The sequence below is a fragment of the Epargyreus clarus genome, unplaced genomic scaffold (genome assembly GCF_041222505.1).
Source record: "Epargyreus clarus isolate Ecla_fem2 unplaced genomic scaffold, WU_Ecla_fem_2.2 ptg000019l, whole genome shotgun sequence".
NCBI lineage: Eukaryota > Metazoa > Arthropoda > Insecta > Lepidoptera > Hesperiidae > Epargyreus > Epargyreus clarus.
In genome coordinates this window covers 6376213-6387022 of record NW_027332227.1, presented here as the reverse complement: position 1 = coordinate 6387022, position 10810 = coordinate 6376213, and the positions used below count along the sequence as shown (strand labels likewise).

The following is a 10810-nucleotide window of genomic DNA, read 5'->3' as shown; positions in this document are numbered from 1 at the left end:
TAACACTAAGTTCTCAAGAATAGAAATGCATTTAACTCCATTAACTTTTATTGTACTTAATTTCATTTCGGATTTACATTAATGATACTGGCCACTTAACTTCAATCATTTTATCTCGTTATATCAAAAAAACTATCGTTTATTAAAATTAAGGGTAAGTTTTATTGACGTTGGATGATAAATGATAGAAACTTAGAATGTCATACACATGTATATTTTCAACTTCAGTTATGTCATACAATGATATCTAATGCTAACATTAATTTTAGTATCACAGTTTCCAAACATTACCAACGATTATTGGCTGCAATTCAATATTTATATTACATTAATAAGTAAAATTATTTATTTATTTGCTTATAATCAACATGGGTATATTATATAATAATAAATGAAAGAGATTTTTAAATTATTTGTTGCTTTAAATTTTACGACAGTGATTTTTGTTTTATTTATGTTAAAAAACAAAAGAATTTAAAACAAAAGTTTTACATTTAAATGTAACGTTTAGTTGCAGCTTTATTTAATAATATTGACATATTATATACATAGTAGGATATTTAATGATAAGAATTATATCTATGACGACCTTTTGTGTGCATTGAATAAGTGTAAAACTTAGTTATTTAAAAGGACCAAAATATACTTATTGAAACTGGACAGTCTGAGTATAAACACATTATAAAACTCCTCAGTTTCAGTTTGGAACACACAATTGTCACGTTTAGGTAATTGATTTACAAAATCTACATTAAAATTTGTCACTAGCTAGTCTTCAGTTCTTGTTGATGTCACAGCCAGTCCTCTGCTATCTGCGGAGAAAAAAAATATAAATCACTAGCTGACCCGGCAAACGTTGTGTTGCCACATAAATAAAAAAATATTAATGGTGAACAACCCTTATCACTTAGGGGTATGAAAAATAGATTGAAGCCGATTTTCAGACCTACTGGATATGCAAATAAAATTTGGTGAAAATCGGTAAAGCCGTTTCGGAGGAGTACGGTAACTAACATTGTGACACGAGAATTTTATATATAAGATAAAGCAATGTAAGCTAATATATCATATTGGTCTGATACGCTGTGGGTTCCGTAAATTTAGATTCCAGTTACAGGGTTAGGTCTGGGTGTTTATTTATTACTCTTTATGTGTGTGTCCATAATAATCACGACACATGAAAAAGTCTAGTGTGCGGTTACAAGTGTCGAAAGCGTTATTATTTTGTTAGCTACGTCGTAGATTCCAAAATGTCTTTGATTTTTAACATAATTATCACCATTAATACGTTGTGGTTAAGTTTAAATCCCTAGACGGCCTGGACATTTAAACGTTACATTTTCTGCTCTTGGTCTCATTTCTTGTGCTTAACATTCAACATCAATTATAATAGAGTACAATCCTTTTAAATTTGATTGCATTCTTACTACCTATTTCTGCCTAATGTTATTTTACTCGGAATGAAAGAGTTTAAACATACTTTTATAAGGCGTCAAGAAAAACTGTTTCAGGCAACACGTTTACTTTTATGAGGCGTTAAAAATGATTTATCACAGGCATCAACGTATATTATGATCCCTTGAAACGACTATCTCATTTTTATAAAATCTTCAGCCTATATCTGTCTCAAGTATATAAAATCTTTAGCCTATACCAATTTCTTCACGTACAAGTACTAGTCGTAATTAATATTATAAATGCGAAAGTACGCTTGTTTGTTATGCTTTCACGCTTTAACCTTCTGCGACTGAGGTGACTTTTTGGTAAAACTTGACTGAGGCGTAGTCTGACAGACGTCAAAATAAAATACACCTATTTTTAATATATATAAATAAAGCCAAAAAATTATATTAAAATTGACATAAATATACTTAGTAAATTTACAATATCAAATATGAAGGCTTATATACAACATAAGAATATAAGGTACCTTAAATCCCAAAAATAATTACTGTTCCCTAGTGATAGATAAACATAAATAGTGTCAACAACATCTGTCTACGAGCGAAGCAGCTAGTAAAAGGTAGTATCTACTAAATATATGTGTGTACACAAATCTACTTTGTCACTTAACACATAATTCATGTCACGTTTAAAACATTAATCATCTCGCAAACAGGAACACTATCATTGCATTCACCCTAGCGTCTTGGAACCACGCGACGATGCGGCAATGGCAACCGGCCAGAGAAAGATATATGTAAATAAGAAGTGCCATTATTTTCCACTACGTTGTTCCAAACGCATTTATCCAGTTAAGAACACCAGGATTCTTCGAACGACAACTTGCCAATTGTTGCACTTTTCCTGTCAACAAGTAAATTACGCGCCACGCTAAAGTCTGTGAGGTGATGTTTACACCATTTTAACACAAGCATAATAATTTTGACTTGATTCATGTTGTAAAATTTTAAACTGCTATTATTTTCCTCTGTTTTATTCTGAACGCATTTATCCAGTTAAGAACACCAGGATTTCTTCAACTACAATTTGCCAATTCTTTCACTTTTCCTGTTAACGCATCTAGACATTTATACCACGGTGTTAGATGATGTAAGGTGATATTAATGCAATTTTAACATTTATATTTATCAATTTTACCTTGCTGTAAATAGCCCTAAAATGTTGAAATGCCATTATTATCTACTACGTTGTTCCAAACGCATTTATCCAGTTGCGAACGCCATGACATCTCGAACTACAATTCTCATACTTTTCGTGTTAACACAACTAAAACTTTGTATCAAGATGAACGTTAGTAAGTAAGGTGATTTAACACATGTGGTGTAATATTTCAACATTAGTAAAATGATAATCCCGCCATAAATTGATGTTGTAAATTGGTCAACCCTGAAATGGTTTTGTCTTACTTTCAATGTAATGAAAGTTTTACATAGAATAAGAATGTTTGTAGTTAAATTTACTTCGTGAGCATTGAGTAGGTATGGCTATAGGTTATTGATTAAAGGAGATAGTGATACTAAGCATGTAATTTACGCTTTGATGTTAGACGCTCTCCTACGTTCAAAGCTTCACACTTGTATTGTATATGTTATAGGCACAAATATATACTGTCTGTTATTAATTATAGGTACATAAAGAAGAATTTACAAACACCCAGACCGAAACAAAAATTATCACATATTCACACATTGGTCATACATATTCATCATTATACACTGGTCTGACCGAAAATCGAACCCAGAACGATCTGCCACTAGGGTCTTAAAAATAAAATATAATTTGAACCTGTTTTAATGTAATGATACGAAACGCTCTACCACAAGTGTCGTCAGAAATCAAATATCATTTTAACCCATTAATGTTCTCTAAAACATTATGCTTACATTGGAAACATTTTAAGAATTCACTACAATCAGAAACAGATAACCCGGTATCGCAATTCGGTGAAAATTAAGATCAATGGTCCTGTCACATCAATTACCCTTTGACTTCGAAACGAACAATTATTGTTTAATTACTGAACGTTATGTAATTATTTGAGGTTTGTTCCAAACGTTTCCGCTTCGTATCACATTGAGATTCCCGACTGGTGAAATTTGTCTGTTCACCTTTAAGATTCTACGAATATTGAGTAAAACGAACATCAATAGAAGCTGTCAGAGCGTCAAATCAATTTGTCTTTTGATCTTAAAACAACAAATTGCGTGACGTTATTCGTTATAAATATTTTTGAAACGACTTGCCATATACTCATCAGCGCTCGTGCTTGTTTTTTTGTACATTAAAAATATCTTCTGCTGGTTTCCCTTGGTCTGACGGACGAACGCGTACCTACTATGATAACATAGAGGTTTGGTTATCGCTGGTTATAATAATATAGGTATACTAGAGGTGCCCGCGGCTTCGCCCGCATTTTAACGAAAATTGGTCTTACCAACTCCCAAACTCTCGTGAGCTCTTGGACAACAACTTTGCTAAAGATCATCACTTGATCAAATTCATAGTTTCCGATTCTATAAGTACTTACGAATGAAAAATTAATTAAAAAATCATTTTCCCACGGACTAAATTGTGAATCTAAACCATTCTCAAGTCCCCTTGAACACACACAACAAATTTCATCAAAATCAGTCCCGTCGTTTAGGAGGAGTTCAGTGACATCCACACGCACATAATAAATATATACAATATATATAAAAATATTCAAATCTATCAAATACTTTTTCCTACATAATGATTATTTTAAAATTTCAATCCTGTTTTAATTTCTAATGTTAAATGCACAACAAAAAGCTGTAATAAAATCACTGCACGTCCTTGACCTTAATATATGTGTACGAAAGCCGTTGTCTGTAATGTTCACTTACAAATAAATATTTTTGGTTATTACTAACAAAACTAATTAAACCGAAAGAGCGCCCTAAATTAATTAGCACAGTAAACTGTACAACTTTTGTGAAAGTACGCTCATGCGTAACAATTTTAAACAATAACATATTTTCATGTACCTACTTCGAAGTTCCGTTTATATTGTTATTTTTACCGACAATCAAAAAGGAGGAGATTTTATGCTCAGCTGTATGTATTTTTTTTAGCTGCTTTCGTTTAATATTCAGTAAAACATTACATTAATTACTAAGTAAATTAGAAAACACATGAAAAAACTGTATAGTAATAAAACATTACAAAATATACATAACTAGCTGACCCGACAAACTTTGTACCGCCTCAAAATCTATTTATCAAATATATTTTATATGAAATATAGCCTACGTTACTCGTGGATAATGTAGCTTTCGAATGGTGAAAGAATTTTTAAAATCGGTCCAGTAGTTTTTGAGCCCTATTCATTACAACCAAACAAACAAACAAAGTTTTCCTCTTTATAATATTAGTGTAGATGTACAAAAAAGTGCCAAGGTTCCATTCTCACTCTTTCGCGAACTTCAAATATGAACAAAAAAACAAACATTTGTTTGCCCAAATGGTGTAATATTTATGTGGGAAGGGATACAGTCATATTTCATGAAGTTTTGTGAATATCATCTGTTTTCCGAACATCAGGTGGCTTCAATGCCGGGTTACACTATTCATGAACTGAATTCAAATATCATATATCCTTTTTGGTGGCATGCATAACCAAATCTACTTGATATACATGACTATGATATAATATGTACATACGGAAGTTGATTTGAATATTATTATCTTCAAATAATTTATCCTTATCCAAAGGAATGTCTAATGACAAATTATGTAGCGCAGCGGTCTAAATAACCATTTAACAAACAAAGTTTCCAGGTTCTATTCTAGTTCAGGCAGACATCTACGTAAAGCGGATTAGATAGATTTATTAACTGCATAAGAGCATTTTTCATAATATTTTAATATCTGTCTATTATGTCTATGTCTACTATGTATATTACCTATATAAAAGTCTGCTAGCGTTTATTGTCTCTACAAAACTAAAAAAGAAGTCAATGGATTAACTTGTATTTTTTGACAGAACTGAAATTCAAATTAAGATAATCTCAATTACTTTTTACTGAAATTAACAACACAACAACTTTTAATGAATAGAAACAAAATCTTTACTTTCATCCCTAGTATTTTTTACAGACCAAATCAAAGCGAGAAACCAGGTTTAGAGTAACTTCTTCATCGTTCGTCCTTCAATATTCCTTACCTTGGGTATACAGCGTGCAAGTCAGGATGAACGGGCACATGAGTGGTCAGGTGCGCATGAGGTGACATCGCCGCTGCGTTGATCGCACGGATGCGCGCGCGCAGCCTCTCGTACTGCTCCGGCTGGTACTGCGCGGCTATCGTCACAGCGCTCCCCGAATATTGCTTGGGAGAGAATTTATGATTATTGCCTAGTAAACTTAGGTTTTGATAGGGAAACTCAGCAAATAAGTCAAATAGTACTGTAATATAGCGCTTTTAACTGGTTATTATGGCTCTTCTAAAAACGGGACAATTTAAGGATGTTTTACTTTGGATTTCTTAAATAAATGCACGTCCGTTAAGAACAATCGATCTTAACTAATGTATTTATAACAAAGATTGAACTTTTGTTAGGCAGATTTGTCAAAATGTGGTTTTTGGTAAGTCATTGAATAGACTGAAATACCGATATTGTAAACATGCGATCGGACCAAGTATTACTATGAAAGTGAACAATGTTTTCAACATTGTTCACTTGTCAATTCATAGCAATCAACATAGGACTTCAGCGCCAATTGAAATATAGGTAAGAAAATATTGTACGCGTAAATTTTCTTACAAATAAAAAACCGTACCCCACAGTCGTAAAAAACAAAGACTGATACGAATACGCGCCGTCAGTACCAGCGCCGCGCGGCTTATTGGAGGAGTGGTAAATAATGGCGCCGTATTAGTATAATCCGTATTGATCCTCGGTATGTTGTTTGTTAACAATTCAACGCTTTTTATGCTTCTATAGCAGTAAAATAGAACTTTCTGTATTAAGTTTGTTAGCAGTTGGATATGTTCGTCAAATTGCTTTCAAAGTGTGTTTACTCTAACAAAGTGCACTTTTCATTGCATGAATAGAAATTAATATAAGAATGATGTCAATAAATATGTTAATTTAGTTGCAATCGATATAGTAGAATATTTGGCGTCAATAGAAATATAAGTATGTAGATATTGTACGCGTAAATTTTCTTTCAAATAAAACACCGTACGCCCACACTCGTGAATAACAAAGACTGATACGAATACGCGTCGTCAGTACCAGCGCTGCGCGGCTTATTGGAGACGTGGTAAATAATGGTGGCGTATTAGTATAATCCTATTCCTTTATCCTATTGATCCTCGATTTGTTGTTTGTTATCAATTCTACGTTTTTGTTTGATTCAATAGCAAGAAAAAAGAACTTTCTATATTAGGTGAATTACTTTAGCTTGTAAGCAGTTGCGAAACGTCTAATGAACATACGAGTATGTCCGTCAAAAAGTGTGTTAACTCTAACAACCTGCACTTTTCATTCCATCAAGAAATATTAAAATGAGAATGATATCAATTAATATGTTAATTTAGTTGCAATCGATGTAGTCGAATCTTTGGCGTCAATATAAATATAGGTATGTAGATATTGTACGCGTAAATTTTCTTTCTAATAAAACACCGTACGCCCACACTCGTGAATAACAAAGACTGATACGAATACGCGCCGTCAGTACCAGCGCCGCGCGGCTTATTGGAGAAGTGGTAAATAATGGCGTCGTATTAGTATAATCCGTATTGATCCTCGGTTTGTTGCGTGTTATCAATTTTAACACTTTTTTGCGCTTCTAAAGCAAGAAAAAAGAGCTTTCTGTATTACGTGAATGAAATTAGCTTGTAAGCAGTTGGAAAACGTCTATTGAATATAATATGTTATGTTCGACAAAATGTTTTCACAGTATGTTAACTCTATCAACTTGCACTTTTCATTCCATCAAGAAATATTAAAATGAGAATGATGTCAATTGATATGTTAATTTAGTTGTAATCGAAATAGTAGAATGTTTGGCGTCAATAGAAATATAGGTATGTAGATATTGTACGCGTAAAATTTCTTTCGAATAAAACACCGTACCCCACAGTCGTAAATAACAAACACTGATACGAAAACGCGCCGTCAGTACCAGCGCCGCGCGGCTTATTGGAGAAGTGGTAAATAATGGCGTCGTATTAGTATAATCCGTATTGATCCTCGGTTTGTTGCTTGTTATCAATTTTAACGCTTTTTTTCGCTTCTATAGCAAGAAAAAAGATCTTTCTGTATTAGGTGAATGAAATTAGCTTGTAAGCAGTTGGAAAACGTCTATTGAATATAATATGTTATGTTCGACAAAATGTTTTCAAAGTATGTTAACTCTAACAATCCGCACTTTTCATTCATTGAAAGATATGAAAATGAGAATGTCAATTAATATGTTAATTTAGTTGTAATCGATATAGTAGAATCTTTGGCGTCAACAGAAATATGGGTACGTAGATATTGTACGCGTAAATTTTCTTTCGAATGAAACGCCGTACCCCCACAGTTGTAAATAACAAAGACTGATACGAAAACGCGCCGTCAGTACCAGCGCCGCATGGCTTATTGGAGAAGTGGTAAATAATGGCGCCGTATTAGTATAATCCGTATTGATCCTCGTTTTGTTAAGTGTTATCAATTTCACGTAAACGCTTTTTTGTGTTCTTAGATACAAGGAAGGAGGAGTCATAGGCCATTTAATTCCTTCAACAAAATTTTGGAATTAACGAAAATATCGTCAGAACCGCGTCCTCCATAATGTTTTTAAAGTATGTTAAAACTATCAACTGTCACTATTCATTCTAGGAAAAGATTTTCTTTAATGTTTTGATGGTCGGAATGGTAAGACAGGCAGACATAAAAATAAATCTGAAGGTTCATGAACCATTTATGTTCTACTCTGTAGGCGCCACCGCTACATCTATTTTTGTCTTATATAACAGCTGTTTTGTCTTATATAACAGGTGTCCTGTTTACAAGCAGTGATAACCTAGTGGTTGAATTGCGGTCTCTGAATCGAGAAATGTAAATTTTATTAATTTTCAATATACACAAAGGTAACTTTGAAAAAACAGGCTCGTGACTCTGAAATACGAATCTTGAACCCTTCGATCGAGTGATCAACTTTAAACTACTACGCTATCCCTATATGCTTTATTCATATTTTATTAGCATAAAAAATCATGTGTCTGCTAACATTAAATAATGGTAGCTTATATTACAGAAAAATTAAAATGCCAGGGTAATTTATGCAATTTATTCATACATAAATCCTTGCTCCTAATTTATGGGCACTCTACGTTGCATGCAACACATGGCTTTTGAGCGAATATCCCATAAATGAATATTACAGGCGTTTTCGTTGACGCTTCGTTCTGTTTATAATAAAAGCTAAAACGAAATTATATTAAAAACGGGTTTAAAAACAAACTGTTCCGTAACTTTGTAATCCATATTCTATACCTCTTTATCATGGGGGTACATGAAAATAATTGGACCACCATGTTAAGGTCTACGCCATATTAGATTTAGAATGACGTCATGAAGTTAATCATCTATTGTCATCGAAAGCAAAATGTGTATGCAAAATTTCAACTATTTGTCACTAAATCGTACGTTATATTTTTTCTTATGTTAAATTTGCATTCGGCATTGGCAAACATAATAAATAGTAATGAATTTCAATATATTATAGTATTTGTATTTTAAGTTGCCAATAAAACCAACCTTTAACGCCTGCGCCGCTTGTTCATGCGTTGCTCTAGTCAGGTCCCTGCCGTCGACACTCAATATCCTGTCTCCCCTGTGCAGCATCCCGTACGCTGCCCCACCAGTGGACACGCCAGACACGAACACCCCACATGTGTCGTCCTCTCCCCCACTGCAGTCAGATTCCCCACCAAGCCCACCAACGATGTCCATGCCTAAACGGGAACCGGAACGCACGAGGCGTACCATTCGAACACATCTGTGGAAATGCGTGTGATTAGATGTGTGTTGCAGTGATAGCTTAGTGGTTTGAAATTCAGCATTCTAATTTGGAGAACCGAGATTCCAATCTCATATTAAAGTTTAAGTATTACTTGCCTATAACCGTGAAGAAAAATGTCGTGAAACAATTTACAGGCCCGAGTCTTTAAAGAGTTCTTAAAAGAGTGTGAATTCCCACCATCTCCACTTGGATTATGGCCTAAACCCTTCTTATTCTATGGAGAACGCCCGTGTTCAGTGGTGGAACATTATGACTGACATAAAGAAGAGTTAAAACATGCCCAATTTAGTTTCATCTTGATAAAAATCATATGGAACCTAACAGTGATGAGTATGCAATTACATAAAAATGTATTTATACAGATAATCCTTCTGAAACACGATTCAAATAATGGAACACATTTAACGGTAGAATTACGTTGAATTTTTACAAAAATACAAAAGCCAACAAACATAAATTAAAAGGAAACGGCGGTTAATAATGGTAATTGCCGTAACAATAATAAAAGCGGCGAAACGCCAAATTTGGGCAATATGTTTTAGTACAAAGGAAGCTCGTTTAAAATTTTTTGAATTAGTGCCAACTGGCGACACGTTAGTTAGTGCAAACTGTGATGTAAGTAAAGGTATGATGAAAATAATAAAATATCTAATTTAGTCCAAATGCAATTAATGCCGCTGCTGCCACTTGATTAATAAAACAATGGCCAAGTGGGAGGCATATTAGGAAGATTCCATAATATCTATTTTATCTTTATTTACTTTCGTCTGCATCGTGCGGCAGGCGTCGCCACACCAATGCCCGATCTGATACGTCGCATCAGACGTTTCACATCAATAATTATGATGTTTTAATGGTTTATTCCGGAAATCCCCACCGACAAATCCCTACCAGTGGGGATTGTTATTTTTTTTGCCAAAAATCCCCACTAATAAAACTAACTCAGCAAAACATCTACATCATAGATTAGTAAAGATTACTCAATTCTAACAAGAAAATGTAATCAGTTTTGAGTATTGAAATAGTTGAGTAAAAGTTTTGCCACGTGGCCGCAATACATTTGAAATACTTATTTATTTATTATGTAAATTACGCAGTATTAGTTATTTATTCGTAAATTTTCTCTAAAAATCATTTTATTTGTCAAGAATTCAAAAACAATAGCTGATAAATCAGTCCTTTGTGGCTTCATTTAATTTCAAGGCGGCGAAGTATCTCTACTTATCAAGGATCTATATTGACAGTTTGTTAACACAAAATACAGTTGAAAAAAAAAACAAAAAATACAACTAAGGCTACTTTAC

At 33.5% G+C, this 10810-nt stretch overlaps 1 protein-coding gene across 4 annotated transcripts in view; it reads right to left on the bottom strand.

The window, feature by feature from the left end:
* Nucleotides 1-433: 433 nt before the first annotated feature.
* LOC140750474 (disks large homolog 1) overlaps nucleotides 434-10810 on the bottom strand; it is a 52273-nt gene continuing 41896 nt past the window's right edge. For all 4 annotated transcript variants that reach the window (XM_073084017.1, XM_073084014.1, XM_073084015.1 and 1 more), the window contains exons 10-12: nucleotides 9242-9482; nucleotides 5651-5814; nucleotides 434-812 (exon numbers count right to left, since the gene is read on the bottom strand). In XM_073084017.1, the coding sequence (XP_072940118.1) occupies nucleotides 809-812; nucleotides 5651-5814; nucleotides 9242-9482 (409 nt within the window). In that variant the 3' untranslated portion in view covers nucleotides 434-808. The remainder of the gene's footprint in view (nucleotides 813-5650; nucleotides 5815-9241; nucleotides 9483-10810) is intronic.